At 54.3% G+C, this 15,396-nt stretch overlaps 5 protein-coding genes across 5 annotated transcripts; 3 read left to right on the top strand and 2 right to left on the bottom strand.

The window, feature by feature from the left end:
* Positions 1-168: 168 nt before the first annotated feature.
* SMAC4_05567 (uncharacterized protein) lies at positions 169-3,018 on the top strand. Its single transcript, XM_003349236.2, has 5 exons — positions 169-996; positions 1,061-1,350; positions 1,409-1,520; positions 1,580-2,469; positions 2,834-3,018. Exons 1-4 carry the CDS (start codon positions 768-770, stop codon positions 2,323-2,325), a joined length of 1,377 nt encoding a protein of 458 aa, XP_003349284.1. The 5' UTR covers positions 169-767; the 3' UTR covers positions 2,326-2,469; positions 2,834-3,018.
* Positions 3,019-3,318: 300 nt separating this feature from the next.
* On the top strand, positions 3,319-7,882 carry SMAC4_05566 (uncharacterized protein; the record flags this gene model as incomplete). Its single annotated transcript, XM_066090314.1, has 2 exons — positions 3,319-6,674; positions 6,727-7,882. The coding sequence occupies 2 exons, from the start codon at positions 3,319-3,321 to the stop codon at positions 7,880-7,882; spliced, it is 4,512 nt and encodes a 1,503-aa protein (XP_065945995.1).
* Positions 7,883-7,906: 24 nt separating this feature from the next.
* On the bottom strand, positions 7,907-10,666 carry SMAC4_05565 (uncharacterized protein). The gene is made up of 2 exons (XM_066090313.1): positions 10,006-10,666; positions 7,907-9,943 (listed from the first exon to the last, which is right to left on the bottom strand). Exons 1-2 carry the CDS (start codon positions 10,247-10,249, stop codon positions 8,376-8,378), a joined length of 1,812 nt encoding a protein of 603 aa, XP_065945994.1. The 5' UTR covers positions 10,250-10,666; the 3' UTR covers positions 7,907-8,375.
* Positions 10,667-11,053: 387 nt separating this feature from the next.
* Positions 11,054-12,763, top strand: SMAC4_05564 (uncharacterized protein). The gene is made up of 3 exons (XM_003349233.2): positions 11,054-11,104; positions 11,191-11,534; positions 11,592-12,763. Exons 2-3 carry the CDS (start codon positions 11,229-11,231, stop codon positions 12,357-12,359), a joined length of 1,074 nt encoding a protein of 357 aa, XP_003349281.1. The 5' UTR covers positions 11,054-11,104; positions 11,191-11,228; the 3' UTR covers positions 12,360-12,763.
* A 112-nt stretch (positions 12,764-12,875) lies between these two features.
* On the bottom strand, positions 12,876-15,347 carry SMAC4_05563 (uncharacterized protein). The gene is made up of 3 exons (XM_003349232.3): positions 14,971-15,347; positions 14,862-14,916; positions 12,876-14,794 (listed from the first exon to the last, which is right to left on the bottom strand). The coding sequence occupies exons 1-3, from the start codon at positions 15,102-15,104 to the stop codon at positions 13,169-13,171; spliced, it is 1,815 nt and encodes a 604-aa protein (XP_003349280.2). The 5' UTR covers positions 15,105-15,347; the 3' UTR covers positions 12,876-13,168.
* Positions 15,348-15,396: the final 49 nt, after the last annotated feature.

Raw genomic sequence — 15,396 nt, 5'->3', positions numbered from 1 at the left:
CAAGGCAAATAACGTATGGGCTGCTTTGTACTCAGTAACAGACACACACTATTGCCCCAAAATCGCCTCCAAAGGTGCCTTTACCGCCCGTATTTAGCGTGCAAGGTCCTCATTCAGGGCATCAATTCAGGGCACTTTCCAGAACCTCTTCTTCCCCCAAGTCCAACGACAACCGGAATGTGACTTTACCACCAAAGAAACGATCATCCGTGTCGATTCAGACTTCCAACCGTCCAACGACCAACCTTTGTCAGTCCAATACACCATCCATTTCCCGACGACAGGATGCTCAATCCATCATTTTGAGCCCGGATTCGCGATCGCATAACAATAACCGCCGGTTTCGGGCCCAAATGATCATATTCCCGCGTCGCAATTGTGCTGTTGCTTCGCACGCGGCTGGGTCTGACGCCATACGCCGCAGGGGCATCATAGCCGCACCACCACCACCTCCCTTCTTCTGAAGTGCGCATACCAAGACGGCACACACTGCCTACCCATACCATACCAAAGAGTCCTTGTTCGGGAGGAAGGAAACCATCATCTGCTTGGACTTCATTGCTGCTTGGAGAAGTGGTCTGACCTGGCGAGGCTCTTTTCTGGCGGACACCAGGAGTCAGCCTCCTTCTGATCCTCCTCCACCGAGGTCAACGAGTCCGCCCTCCTCTTCTGGTTCCGGTGCCGGTCCGGATATTCAACCTCGACGACATCTCCAAACCGACATATCTTCAACCACTCTGTGAACAGCCACAGCCACACCTACCAACATGGTCGACATAAACCCCGCGGCCCTCAGTCGGCCCTCTGTCAACCTCTCGACTCCTATTCTCGCTACAAAATCTATAAACGTTTCCGTCCCCCCATTACAAAAGCCAAAGACCAGCCAACTAATACCGGCCCGCATTGATCTTGAACCTATCTATACCGCCCTTAGGGCAAACATTGGCCTGGAACAATGGAACGTTTACAAGGAAGCCATTAGCAACTTTCTCCTTGGTTTGTCTCCCCCCAGACCGACTGCCCTTGCCATGCCCCAGGACTAACAGATAATCCCCTTCAGGTCGTCTCAACCAAGCCGAGCTTAGTGCACGCATCGACCCGATATTGGCCTCTCCCGATGGGTCCAAGGAACACCTTCACAACCAGCTCATAGCTGCTATATACGGAAATGTCACTCGAGAAATGCCCGACCAGGGCCTTGCGCCTTGGGTCAGCGCAAACGACAAACCCTCAGCCAACACGTCTAACAAGCCAGTGTCTGGTGATGCTGCAGAAAGGCGGTTGAAGGGAGAGGTCATGCAACTCCCCAGCAGGGACAGGAGGCGTATCAAAGACCTTGCACAAAACGACGTATGTGAAGCATTACCCCAACCTCTGTTAACTCGAGTACTAACGGCGCTTAATGCAGTTCGATCCCTACGAGTCGCTCTCTAGCGTGTTCCTTGACCACTCTAGAAACAAGTCTATCGTCAAGACTGCCGAGGTACCGGCAAGCGCCGCCGGAGGTCTCAGCCGGATGAGTAAGTGTTGAACCATTCACAGAATATCCACTAGTTACTGACTTTGTCTCTTTCTACAGACTATGACCTGGAAATCAGGAAACGATATGCGCAGCCGCTGGCGGTCGAGTCTGGAGAGTTCCCAGATGTCAGCAACATTGAGGCCAAGATGCTTCCCATCTGCTACGAGGCCGGTCTGTCAGGTGGACACGCGCCAGAAGCTGCCCAGTTCATGTCAATAGCAACGGAAACGTTCATCAAGCAAGTCATGTCCTCAATCTTCAGCCGAACGAGGTGCAACGGTCCCGGAGACTCAGGCAACGCCGGTTTCGGAGCAGGCAATGCTTGGATCCAAACACACAAGTACCGGCGCCAGCTGCAGAAGGAAGAAGAGGCCCTCCAGAGGGGCGAGGTAACACGCGACAAGAGCGGCCTGTTGCCCGTGGAAGCTAAAGCCGCCAGCGAGCGCGGGCCTCTTGGTATGGCCGACTTCCGGATTGCGCTGGAGATGGGTGACTGCGGACTAGCAAACTTTCCAATCGTCGCCAAGTCGGTCATCTACGACTATAGGGAAGGGGAGCTCGAAAACTGGGACGATCACACTTACATCGACGGGCGAAAAGTACAACCGATTACCGACGGAGATGTTAAGATGGGTGGAATGGTGGCCGACGGCAAGCCAGATGGACCATTACCCAATGGCGTTAACCATGAGGATGCCATGGACATTGACAACGACGATGACGATATACCTTGGGAAGGGGCAGAGCCCGAGGATGGGGACTTTCTCAACAGCATTTTGGATACATGCCTCGCCGTGGGCTAATACTTGGGCACGGTGGAATGTTTCAACAGGGGGGGTTCATTTTTCCACACAACGGGCGACTGGCGTTATATACCATCATTGGGCAGGCTTTACCCTGCATTCAACATACTCTACGGCGGCGTTCTATCCTACCCAAAAGCACAGGTCGGTTACTGCTTGATTTCCTGACACATGGGCATATCACTTTTTGGTATCCGGTTCTCTGAGGAATTGGAAATGTGGAGGAGAGCGATGGATGCTGGATCCCTTTGCTGGAGAAAGAGACAGAGCGTTTATCATTTTGCTTGTATTTTGCTTTTCTTACCGACGATACCCAAAATCCCCTTTGTCTTCTCCGCGCGTCTCTCTCGATGGCATGTAAGGGGTACCAGTGAAGCGGTCTTGGAAGTGGTATGGCAGAGAGTTTGCCTCTACGCAGTATATTAGTGCAATGGGATTAAGGTTATGCAAAGCGCTTGGGGGTTATATCTGGTTACATTAGACTAACCTCGATGCATTATCAAACTAGATCATCTTTAGTAGCTTCTTTCGATATGTCATGGAGAGTTCGGGTCAGGTGTTGGAGGCGGTTCACAGAGCATGTGTGGTGACATTGATATTGTTGATTAGCATTCAGGGGTAAATGGGAACAAGAGGCGCCAAATGTTTACTTTGGTCCATGCTAGGGAATTTAACCCCTTTGTGAACCCTGCCGTAACCCTGCAGAGAAGCACTTTAGCGCGCTGAACACGATCTGCACGACGCGCCATGAGCCGTCATTTGACGCGTTTTCCCCACCACATCGCGGCGATTAACCCACTTTATCACTAAAAGATAGTGGACAGCCGCTTTCCATTTGACAAACTGAACCATAGCACTTACACCACAACACCTCTATACCCCTTTTCTTCATTCTCCTTCTCAAAGTCCTTGCGTCTATTTTGGGAAGAGATCGTGATGCAGAAGACTCAACATCAACACTAATACCGAATACCTCATATACCAGCGGCCACAATGGCTGCTTCGGCGTCTCCTTCGCCAGGACGCGCTTCCGGATCGCGTAGCGCAACACCCACCTCGCCAGTCCTTAACGCTGATCAGTCCGATGTCAACATGTCTGATAGCTCCGACGAAGTGGATGAGGAGATCTTGCGACCAAGAGGCAGATTCGCTGCCGGAATGCAGTCAAAGAGCAACCCAGCACCCGAATCAGAGTCCGAATCCGACCTCGAGATGAGAGATGATACCCCGAAGCGACCAACAAATCCTCCTATGACCAAGAGCCCCGTCCAAGATGATGACGACAAAGACGACGAGATTGTAACTGTGCGACCGAGAAAGCTACAGCAACGACCCCGAAAGCGCACCGCGACACCTGAACCCAAGCCACGAGATGAACCGACCGCTGCCTCCCCCGGCCTCTTCGTCTCTCCCGAGAAACAAGCAGCTCAGGCGCCCGACTCTCCAGGCCTCTTTGGGTCGCCAGCAAAACCATCAGATCGTCCTGCAGATAGCCTAGCAAGCGACGATGAAGAGCTCCCCAGCATCAGCAACCTCCAGAAGAACCCTCGTTTCCAGGCACTTGTAGAGAAGAAGCGCAAAGAACGGGAGGCCAGGGAGGCGGAAGAAGAGCGAAAGAAGGCCGAACGGCGGGCAGCAATGGCAGCTGACGACCGTATGTCTGTGGACGGGGAGGACGACATATCCGACGACGAAGGCGGGCGAAAGCTCACAACAAAAGCAGCTACAAAAAGGCCTTCACAACGAAAAGCTAGCAAGAAGGCGCTCGAGGATATGAACAGGGAGACACAGCGCATGGCAAGAGAGCTACAACTGGCACACGAACCGAAGGTCAAGAACAAAATTACCAAGGCTACACTATTCGAGAGGTTCAACTTTAGACCTGGTGTTGCTGCTGCTGCTGCTGCCCAGGCGGCAGCTACAGGGAAGCCAGCGAAGGAGTCTAGTAGGCCCGAGTCGCCGGCGACGTCAAGGCCAAGTGATACAGAGAAGGTTCCGGAGAAGGAGACACCACCAAGTTCACCGCCGGTGGGAAACAAGCAGCCCGATAAGACAGTGGAAGAGCTGGCCACATCAACCGGCGACCTTCTCCTCGAAGAGAACTCGGACGGAGAACTGCGCACCTTCGAGGAGGCTCCCACCCAAAAGAAGAAGGTCGACAAGGGTAAAGGCAAAGCCACCGCCGCCGACTTCGAAGCCGAAGACCAAGCCAAGATTGCCGCTTCTCTCCCGAAAGCGAAACGCAACGTCCGCGTCAAATTCCCACTTCAACAGCCCTCCTCCGTCCAAGCAAACACCATCTCCCTCGACGACGACGGCGACGACGACGACCTCCTTCAAGTCAAGCCACAAACCCGCAAATCCAAAATTGACGCCATCTTTGACCGCGTCCCTCTCAACCAAACCCGCGAACCTCGCCCCCTTCAGATGCTCCGCAAACTAGCTCACATCGATGACCCCGAGAAACTCCCCGCGCCACCCCTGCCCAAAAACAAACAACACCTCTCCAAGCACCAACCGCCCGCCATGACGTCCGGCGCGCTCGAGATGACTCTCCTGCAGCGCGCTAGGGCGCAAGCCAAGCGCGAGCGCGAAGAGCATCTGGAGATGTTGAGAGCCAAGGGCGTGGTGGTCATGACTGCCGAGGAGAGGGCGAAGGAGATGCAGGAGGTGGAAGATATCGTTGCTAGGGCGAGGAGGGAGGCAGAGGAGATTATGCAAAGGGAGAGGGAGGATGCGAAGGAGGAGAGGAGGAAGAGGAAGGCGAATGGGGAGGAGGATCCGCTGGGCTGGGATGATAGTGAGGATGATGATGATGATGACGAGAGTTTTGTGGGGAGTGAAAAGGGTGTTGAGTATGGGGAGGGGCCGGAGGCTATTGAGCTTTCGGGGAGTGAAGAGGGGGAGGAGGAGGAAGTGGAGGGCGAAGGGGCCGATCAGGATGAGGATGAGGACATGGCTGAGGCTGATCCGGCTGGTGCACTCTTTGATGAGAGCGCTGGTGATTCTGCGGAAGAAAAAGCTGAAAAGCAAGACGAAGACGAGGATGCGGATGAGCTACCTAGCACCAAGACTATCCGTCGTCGACCACGGAAGCAGGTCGTTGTCCTTTCCGATGATGACGAGGACGAAGATGAGCAGGAGCAGGAGCAAGTCGTATCGTCTAAGCAGCGCATCGAAGAAACTCCCCGACCAAAGCAGCGTTTCCCCAAATCACCCACATCAGCCCTCCGCTCTGGCTCTCCCAGCGTTCCCACCTCCGTCCTGCGTTCCGCACGCAAGAGCTTCATCCCCGGCCTTCCCGTCCCCGTCGCCCAACCCGCCGGTCTCGGCCTCACCCAAATCTTTGCGGGAACCATGGACGACAGCCAAGAACCCGGCTCACCCTCCCAATTCGGCGGCGGCGGTTCTTCTCCCTCTCAACCGCGTCCAACCTTCGACATCGACCTCACCGACATTCCCGACTCCAATTTCTCGCAAACTGCCGGCCAGGAGCAGCAGCAGCATCCAGAACAAGAAGATGATATGATCCTCGACAGCCAACCATCCCTTGCCCGCAAAGACAAGGAGACCCAAGCGGCCTTGGAAACCCAAGGCGGCGTCCAGCTCGGCTTCTCCCAGTCCGAGTCGCAGATGCACGGCTTCGATAGCTTGCTGCTGAACCTGAACAACCAACCGGCGACACAAGGGTCGGAACTCATCGAGCTAACGCAGGATCAGGGGTATAAGGATTATACGCCGCTGAAGCAGCGGTTTGTTGATGTTGCGCCGCTGCAGCCGTTGCTGGGGCCGCCGCATTCGACGGCTGAGACTGTCTTGCTTAGTGGTCGTGGCCAGGGCAAGAATAGTAGTGCGTCGGTGACTGCGTCGAGGTCGGCTTCAACGCCTGGTGGAAGCGGAAGTGGAAGTGTTGGTGGTAGTGCTGGGCAGAACAGTCCGTCGGAGAAGAGGCCTTTGGGGAGGTTAAGGAGGAAGGGGGATGTTATTACCGGGTCTGCATTGTTTAATGCTTCGACTATGGATGATGATGAAGAGGATGCTGATCAGGAGATGGAAGATGTTGGTGATGCTGCTGATGACCGGGAGGCTGAGAAGGCCAAGTCGGCTTTTGAAAAGATGAGGAGAGCTGCTGAACGGGAGAAGAGGCTGAAAGAGCTCAAGAAGAAGAGTAAGGCGAGGGAGATGGTGGAGGAACAGGCTGAGGAGTCTGAGGATGAGTATGCCGGGTTGGGTGGTATCGATGGCGAGGGCGACAGTGATGAGGAGGACGAGGAGTTGGTCAAGGAGATGATTGATGATGAGACCAAGGCTGGGGAGGGGGATGAGAGGAAGTTGGCTGCTTTTTATGCGTAAGCCACCACTGTATCCGTGAGATGAGAGTTAAGCTAACGAAAAGGACAGCGACCGCGAACGTGCCTCGGACGAGAAACAAGTCGAGAAGCTTTTCCATGATATCACCACAGGAATGCTCCGTCGCAAGCGCGCCCGCGGCGAAGGCGGCGAATGGGACGACCTCTCCGATGAAGACGACGGCGGCGAGGCCCGTCGCCGTATGAAACGACGACAGTTCGCCAAGATGCAGCGGGCTCTTCTGGCTGATGAGCGCATCAGCAAGGTCGCCGAGAACCCGAAGACGAAAGCATTCCTTAAGTCAATCGAGGACCGCGGCAGCGATGATGAGATGGATTTCCTCTTTGGCCCTCCTGCGGACAAGCCATCCTCAGTCATCCCAGAGACACAAGAAGACTCCCGGTCATCCTCTAGTAAAGACAAAACCATCCCGGCTACCCAGCCACAGCCACAGACGACAACTTCCGCGAACCCCCGCCGGACAAAGACCGGCCGCAAGCCGGCTAACCTGGGCGAAATCCGCGAGAGTTTGTCTAACCTTCTAGATGAACCACATACGTCGTCTGTCATACCCGCTACGGTCCTCGCCTCTGACGACGAGGAAGAAGAGGAAGAGGACAGCATCCCCGCTACTCCCGGCAAGGAGCCCGCTCGGAACCAGTCATTCTCGAAACCAATTACCACAGCCACGACCAGCAACGCCCGCCGCACCGGCTCTGTAGCAATCGTAGACCGCATCTCCCTCAAGCGCAACTCCTCCTCCTCCAATTCCACCTCTTCCGTCACAAACCAATCCAAACTCGCCTTCACAGCCGCCTCCTCCTCCTCTTTGTCTCAATCAGCATTCAAAGTCCCCGCCCTCTTACGGCGCGCAACAACCAACTCTTCCGCCATCTCCGCATCCGCCTCTACCTCTGCGTCCCGGGCCAGCACCACCACCAATACTGCAGGCCAACCAATCTCAGTATCAACAACAACAAACCCCTACACCAACAGCAAAGCGTCAGGGGCAAGTGGGTTCGGTGAAGATGTCAAGATTAAACGGACGGCGGGCAAGATGTCGGGGATCAATTACTTTGCAAGAGAGAATGAAAGGAGAGCAAAAGTGGCGGAGGCGGAGAAGAGGAGGGAGGCGAGAAAGTGGAGGGGGGTTGAAGGGAGGGGGGAGAGTGTTAGGGGGGTTTTTGGGAAGGGGGAGTTTGAGTAACGTAGAGGAACGAAGTTGCTTGTTATTAGACTACTCCTACTCGTCAGGCTTTCTTCTTTCTTTTAAGACCTGACAAGTAGGAGTGTTGAGTGGGGATATGGTTGCGGTTGCGTTGGGTGGGGGGTGGGGGGGTTAAGGTTGGGATTGTTTGGAGTATAACATACATACCATGGTGAATAGGGAAAGGTTTTCGTATACCACGTGAAGGGGGGTTCAGGGATTGATGGATATTGGGCGTATTGGCGCTTTATGGTTATAGTTGGCTTGGTATGCTGCGGTTTTTATGTTTAGGACATAGGTCGTTGAACGGAATACCAAAAGTCAGGTATTATGTCTAGTGTCTACAACGGAAAGAAAGTTTCTTTTCAGCTTTAGGTTGCCCCCCTTTCTATCCAACCTTTCATAAAAAGACCCAACAGAAAGATAGACAGGACTCATCAGAGACCAGATTAGATCAGACATCGCTGCCAGTCCCAGTAGCACAAGCACAAGCTCAAGCCTCCATCCTCCCATCATGTTCCACAATCGCCTCCTCAATCTCCCTCTCCTCCTCCGGACTGACTCCCCCCGCCGTCCACCCCGTGCCCGCCTGCACCACCAACACAACCACACACAGCACCGCCGCGCTCAAATAAAGCGTCCTTAGAGCATTCTCATATCCCCCAACAGCCACCACCCTCTCTTCCACCGTCAAAAACCCCCTCTCATGCACCCTCGCCGGACTGCCCACCAAAACCGTAACCAACTTCTCCATCCTCTCCCTCGGCATCCCTTCTTCCCAACCCAGCCTCTCAAACCCTTTATAAAGCGAAGCCCTCAGTTCCCGTCCAAATATCCCGCCCCCGATAGCCGTCCCAAAACTGCCCGCAAACCCCCGGAACGTAGCCAGCAAGCCCGTAACGATAAAGTGTTCCCGCACATGGCTCAAATGCAGCAGATGCGCCATAGTATAGTTCACCGCTGCCCCCGTGGCCAGGCCGTTGACGAATATCACTGCTACGTACGCGCTTAATGGGGTGTAAGCGTTACTTACGAACCCCATCGCCATAATCGCCAGTCCAAAGATGCTCATGGACAGTAAGGAAGGGAACCAGTAGCCTTTGCTGGTGTGGTCGGCAGTGTGCGTCATGTGCAGCCAGCCTACCAGCAGGCCGCCGGTGCCGAAACCGAGGTTCGTCGGGATGAGGATGGACCCCGCTAAGGCGGGCGAGGCGCCGTGCACGGCCAGGGCAAAGATGGGCGCGTAGAAGAGGACGGACCAGCGGGCGGACATGAATCCCAACTGCGAGAGGCAGCTCAACAAAATGCCGCGCGAGCGCAGGATGTGGAGGGGGATGATGGGGTCTGATGCATAATAGGACTCGATTAGGAGAAAAAGGGAGAAGGTGAGGAACGACGAAAGAAGCGGGATGTAGTGGATTCCTGTGCGGCCGGCGGAGAGGGAGTAAAGCAGCAGTACGATGGTGGTGGTGAGGGTGATGGCGCCGGCGTAGTCGATTCCTTTCAGTTTTTGCAGGTTCGTCTTCTCCGCATCCCCCGGGGTCAAGGGAGCGCCGGAAGACATGACGAAGGACGGGATACTAGCGTACACCCCCAACCCTCCTAGCAGACCTAGGGGCGCCTGCATCCAGAAGAGCGCGCGCCAGCCGATGACAGGCAATAAAGCGCCGAAGACGACGGCTCCGGTCGACATGCCGATTGTGAAGCCGGCGTTAGTCAGGCCGATCCAGACACCCCGGCGGCGCTTGCTGGTCAGCTGGATGACGAGGATCAGGGCTAAAGTCATGATGCCACCACCTCCTATGCCCACGAGGACTCGGCCGAACATGAAGACTGAGAGGGTGTGGGACTGGGAGGTGACGAGGGCGCCGGCCGAAAAAAAGAAGGAGGAGATGAGGATCATAAGCCCGGGGGTGAAGATGGTGGATAACCGACCGATTAAGGGGGCGACGGAGGAGGAGGTGATTAGGTAGACGCCGGTGAACCACATGGCGTAGTCGTAGGCGTCGAGGTCGGTGGCGATGGTGGATTGGATGGTGGAGATGCCGGACATGTTGCTTGCTTTGGGGGTGTTAGTTCTTGGGCTTGTGAAGGAGGAGGATATGTGAAGATGGGAGGCTTACCTTGGAGGAAGATGAGAGCCCACATGCTCAGGGCAATGGAAAGACCCCGGCCAAAGCCAATGGGTTTCTCGTCTTGGGGTAGTGATGATGGTGGTTCATTGCCGATGGTGTAAGAGCTTGCTGTCTCGGAGTTGAGGAGGGGGGTGGTTTCCGCCGCTGAAGCCGTGAGAGTTGGTGATGAGCTGACATCGTTTTGGTCAATGTCGCCGTTGTGACGACGGAGGCCGTCTGTTTCGAGGGCCATGACGGCAACCCGTGTTGACCTAGTGTTAGTTGTCGTTGTCGTCTCAACTCTTATCAGATGTAGTGATAGTAAGTGTGGTCACCTCTGGGGACTCATGGAGTAAGCAGAATAATAATGAAGAGAGATATCACGGGAATTCTAGACCAGGAGTTCATCCCATCACTTGTTTCCTTTAAAGATGAAGTAACGGTGAAGTTGATATTTCCATTACCTGAAAAGTCCCAACGTCATCAGGGAACGCGAGTCCGAAACGCGTCGTCTGATTGGTAGTAAAGCGGGAGAAACGGGGATTAAAGAAGCGAGGTTCAGTACATTATTAATCGCTTTTCCAAACGGCCTTCCACATCCAGACTCGCCCAAGTGCCATAATGCCGGGTTTTGGTTTTGTACCTGAGAAATATGCGTTGTCAGTTGGGGGGGGGGGGGGGGGGGGGGGGGGGGGGGGGGGGGGGGGGGGGGGCATAGGGTGCCAGCACAATGGTTCAGTCACGCCCAAGTCTGTGGAACATGGATTAAAAAGAGCCATTGTTGAATGTTGAACATCAATGGTATGTGAAAGTGGTTGCAGTGATGGTTGCACTTGGTAAGGAAAAGAGATGCCGGATCAGTTAGGTACTGTGGTACATGCACCAACCCTAACCCCGATCTACAATTTATGGAAAGAATGTTTCCCAAGTTCTTGGCATCAACCAAGCTCCCATGTCCGTGCCAAGACATTTCCACTTGCACCTCAGCTCCGTCGACCGGCCTGTCCCGAGACGTCGACGGGAATGGCATGTCTCCTCTGACATCAGTTTCGAGTTCCACCCCGATTACTCGATCATTACTCGATACAATCCACTTGTGGTGTTGAAGGTCAGAGTCACAGTCATCTCCTTTTTATAACAGTGAATATCTTCACTTGAACTTTCTCACTCACACAAAAGTCACAAACCACTCAGACCACTCCCATCACCACCACCGGACCCAGACAGACACAATGCCCCTCAAGGACTCCTACATCCTCCCCGCCGCGGCGGACATGCACGTCCACCTGCGCAACGCTCCCGGCCCCATCGCCGAGCTGGTCACCCCGACCATCCGCAAGGCCGGCATTGACACCGTCTTCGTCATGCCCAACTTGGCTCCTCGCCCCGTCGTCACCGTCGATGAGGCTCTCGAGTACAAGAAGGCCCTCCAGGCTTACGATCCGGAGGTCAACTACCTCATGTCTCTTTACTTGCACGAGAGCATCACCCCCGATGAGATCCGCAAGGCTAAGAAGGCCGGTATTGCCGGTGTCAAGGTTCGTCCCCCAACCATCATTCTTATCATATAACCCACTAACACCCCGACCAAAAAGGCCTACCCCCGCGGCGCAACCACCAACTCCCAATGGGGCGTCCTGTCATTCGACCCCTTCCACGCCGTCCTACAGGCCATGGAATCCGAGGGTCTAGTCCTGAACCTGCACGGCGAAATGCCCTCTTCCCCCTCGGAAAATATCACAGTAATGAACGCCGAAGCCAAGTTCCTCCCCACCCTCGCCTCTCTCCACGCCAAATACCCCAATCTGAAGATCGTCCTAGAGCACTGCACCACCGCCGACGCTGTGGCCGCCGTGCGCGCCTGCGGCCCCAATGTCGTGGCGACTATCACCGCGCATCATTTGAGTTTGTTGGTAGACGACTGGTCCGCAAACGTCCACCATTACTGCAAACCTTCCGCCAAGTCGCCCGAGGACCGCTGCGCGCTTTTGCAAGCTGTCGTCAGCAGCAACGGCAAGTTTTTCCTGGGAACGGACTCAGCGCCGCATGATATCTCGAGCAAGAAGGGCAAGGGCAACACCGCCGCGGGCGTGTTTACGCAGCCGTATGCGCTGGGATACGTTTTGACTGCGCTGGAGGAGGCGGTTGCGCGGGGGGATGTCAAGGAGGAGGAGGTGACGGAGGAGGTGCTTGCTGGTTTCTTTAGCGAGTATGGACGCAAGTTTTATGAGCTTGGCCCCGCGGAAAAGAAGATTTTGGTGAAGAAGGGCGGGGCGACGGTGGAGGAGAGTTTGAAGACGGACAAGGTGGAGATTGTGCCGTATAGGAGCGGGGAGAAGACTTGGAGTGTTGAGTGGCAGTAAATAGATTGTGATGCTGCTGGACAGGAACTGATGGAGGTGGGGGTTGTGAGGGAAAAGAAAATGGTGGAAAAGGTCTGGGGACATAAAAGTTATCAAAAGAAAAGGTGTGTTTGGGTCTGGAGTGGCTTTTGTGATTTCAACCAAGAGAGTACAGATATGTTATGAGTGGCTGCAAAATACAATACTTGAGTGGTCGATGTCTACCCAGGAATTAGAGGATAGACGCCGACTTTGACATAATACGAATACTTTCCACGTCTTGCAGTGATCGTTCGACGATGTCCATTCACAGCTCCAACTGCTTCGATACCTGCACTAACCACTAGTCTACATGAAGAGACGTGAAAGAACAGGTAAATATATGGCTATATACGGACAGTCATACACTTGAGTGGGATTCAGCCCTTGCATAGTGCTTGTCCTTGAGGGATGCTGACTTGTGCAGCCTTATAAGCAGTCCCAAAGCTACACTCGCGAAAGCAGCTTCGTGTGAGATTCTAGGACAAATATATAAAAAACCGTCTTGTCCTTTCCTTTCACGTGGTCTGTTAAACATGGGATACAGTATCTAGAAATCTACCAGATAGGTTTTAGGTATTACAGATAGACATCTGACGTAAAAACCGAACGAAGCTGGGTTTGTATAAGCTTGTCAACGCAAATTAAACCAGACAGGCAGATTAACATGATAACTCCTAAACGCCGTTGACCATTCCTCTCAGGCCACCCAGTCCACTCTTGGATATTCTCAATCAACCTCAACAAGACCATGACAGAAAATCAAACATTGCCAGCTAAACCCACCACACTCAATACCTATCCTGCTCCTTCCTTCCATCCCCTTCTACCTCCTCATTTTCCTCATTACCACCACCAGTGGTCCTGCTAACCTCCTCATCCCCCCTCAACTTAGCAAAATAAGCCTTAATATCCTCCGCCCCCACCGCCCGTCCACTCTCCGCAAATTCTCTGAAAAACGGCTTCAGTTTATCCTTGAGATGGTTATAAGCCATCACACCCTCGATAGCTCTCACACGATCAATGTTCCTTAGCGCTGACTCTCCTCTTTCCAGCAGTGAGCCAGATCCTTGTGTGCTACCGCCGTGTTGGGAGTGGGCATCACCGGCGTGAGAGCCGGATTCGGAAACGGGTGGTTCGTAGGTTTCTTCCTCTTCTAGAAGCTGGGGGTGGGGAAGGAGGAGGGGGAAGCAAGAGGGGCAGTGGCAGAGGGAGGAGCGGAAGGTGGGGGAGGTGAAGAAGAGGGAAAAGGGGCCGGAGGATGGTGGAGGGGGGAGGGTGGTGAGGAGGCAGGGTTTGGTTTGGGCTGCTGTGGAGGTGTCGGGATCTTTGATGAGGGTGGGGGAGTCGGTAGTCATTGGGATGTCTTCTGTTATGGTGAGCGTCGCTGTGGCTGACTCCTCTACGGCGGCGGCGATGGTCGCGGTAGAGCCGTTGGTTGTGATCGACTCGGTAGTAACGGTGGTGGCCGATTGGACAGTCTCTGAAATGGCAACCTCCTTGGTTTTGAGCTTCTTTTCTTGGGATTCCTCCATGTACTGATTGTCCACGTCGGATGCTTTACGCTTCTTGGACGAGGAATCACCGTTGACTTCGAGTTCCGAGGTGGCGGTCGTGATTTGCTCGACAGGCTTGCTTTTTTCCCCCTCCTTCTTCAGATATACAGGCGGCAAGAAACCTTCGGTGCCCGCGTACCTCTTGATCCAGGGGTAGGCTTCGACGCACTTGTAGCAAATGAAACCCTCAAAGTCGTCGTCGGCAGGAAAACCGGGCGGCGGAGGCGGGTCGTCGTCTTCATCTTCTTCCTCTGCCTCTTCAGCATTGGCGCCGTTCTGTTGTTCTGTTGTCTCGTCTTCCGCAATGGTAGGCAGGGGATCACCACTTTCGGTTTTGACTTCCGTCTTCACCTCTGACTTTTTGGGCTTATCCTTCTTCTCCATCTTCTCATACCAATCAGGTCCCAAACCCACGATGCACCCAGGATGGTACCAGTCCTCTCCACACCCGCCTGTCTCCGCAGTGCCTAGCCCCAAGCACTGGAACATGGTTCCTTTTTGTTCAAACGGGTCATAGTCGCACTCACAGCCGCAGAACCTATTGCGGAAGTTGTGATTGTACTTGTTGTTCACGTCTGGTTCCTCAGAATGCACGTCGCCCTTGGTGCCCGTCTCCTCGTTGATGCGTAGATTGCAAGGGCTCGTGGCCGGAAAGCGCTTGGTGCCACAGTCGCAGGTGAAGTTGCGCTTGGCGAAGATCTCGACGAGGGTATGCTCGCCATGACACTGCACGGAGCAGGAGTAACAGATGCCCGCGGCGTTGTAGGGCGCTTTGGGGTCGGCGGGTGGTGGGTTACAGGTTAGACAGGAGAAGACGGCCTGGCGGAGGGGGCCGAGGGGCTTGGTGCAGTTTTCGATGCTCTGGTGGGAGGTTAGGGTTGAACTTTCGATGGGGATTATAAGCAAAGGCGAGGAAAGGGATACGCACGTATGGAAGAGCTTCGCGCGCATCGGCCTCTAGTTGCATTTGGTCGCGGATGAAGCTGAACTATTGTTAGTGCTTTCTCGACTTTCAATTTCAGTATCTCATAACATACTCTGCGGCAGTCTGAGAGTTTTCCGACTTCGCGGAGAAGCTTTCAGTGCGAGTCTTGGTGAGCGCGACTGGTGCTGGAGCTTCATGGCCATCCTGGGTAGCCTCGGCGGGCTGTTGCGCCGGTTGGGGTTCCATTGGTATTACTTTCAAAGTCGATCTTTGATGGTTGAAGAATTGATAGGGCGAGGAGAGGAAGGCTTGAAAGATTGTGGCCGGGAATGAAAGAAGAGATGGTTGCTGGGGCACGAGCAGGATGGGGGCACGTTACTGAAGGCGTGAGAACACGGGAGACGGGCCGAGCTTGCATGTACCTGGACTTCAAAGGGACTGGAGGTTGCCAAGCAGAACAGATTGGAATTGGGTGTCAAATTATGCTTGAAATTTCTCGAAACCAATATTCACCTCTCGAAGTTTGTAGTAACTTTTA

The sequence above is a fragment of the Sordaria macrospora genome, chromosome 2 (assembly GCF_033870435.1).
Source record: "Sordaria macrospora chromosome 2, complete sequence".
Classification (NCBI taxonomy): domain Eukaryota; kingdom Fungi; phylum Ascomycota; class Sordariomycetes; order Sordariales; family Sordariaceae; genus Sordaria; species Sordaria macrospora.
This window is presented reverse-complemented; position numbering and strand designations above follow the sequence as displayed.

What these genes read in the sequence shown, in the direction of transcription:
- SMAC4_05567 (XM_003349236.2), top strand. Translation starts at nt 768, where the DNA reads ATGGTCGACATAAACCCCGCGGCCCTCAGTCGGCCCTCTGTCAACCTC. An exon ending in CATTAGCAACTTTCTCCTTG is followed by an intron (nt 997 to 1,060) that starts GTTTGTCTCCCC and finishes AATCCCCTTCAG; the next exon opens with GTCGTCTCAACCAAGCCGAG. An exon ending in CGGAGGTCTCAGCCGGATGA is followed by an intron (nt 1,521 to 1,579) that starts GTAAGTGTTGAA and finishes CTCTTTCTACAG; the next exon opens with ACTATGACCTGGAAATCAGG.
- SMAC4_05565 (XM_066090313.1), bottom strand. Translation starts at nt 10,249, where the DNA reads ATGGCCCTCGAAACAGACGGCCTCCGTCGTCACAACGGCGACATTGAC. An exon ending in GGCTCTCATCTTCCTCCAAG is followed by an intron (nt 9,944 to 10,005) that starts GTAAGCCTCCCA and finishes ACACCCCCAAAG; the next exon opens with CAAGCAACATGTCCGGCATC.
- SMAC4_05564 (XM_003349233.2), top strand. Translation starts at nt 11,229, where the DNA reads ATGCCCCTCAAGGACTCCTACATCCTCCCCGCCGCGGCGGACATGCAC. An exon ending in CCGGTATTGCCGGTGTCAAG is followed by an intron (nt 11,535 to 11,591) that starts GTTCGTCCCCCA and finishes CCGACCAAAAAG; the next exon opens with GCCTACCCCCGCGGCGCAAC.
- SMAC4_05563 (XM_003349232.3), bottom strand. Translation starts at nt 15,104, where the DNA reads ATGGAACCCCAACCGGCGCAACAGCCCGCCGAGGCTACCCAGGATGGC. An exon ending in AACTCTCAGACTGCCGCAGA is followed by an intron (nt 14,917 to 14,970) that starts GTATGTTATGAG and finishes ACAATAGTTCAG; the next exon opens with CTTCATCCGCGACCAAATGC. An exon ending in CGCGCGAAGCTCTTCCATAC is followed by an intron (nt 14,795 to 14,861) that starts GTGCGTATCCCT and finishes ACCTCCCACCAG; the next exon opens with AGCATCGAAAACTGCACCAA.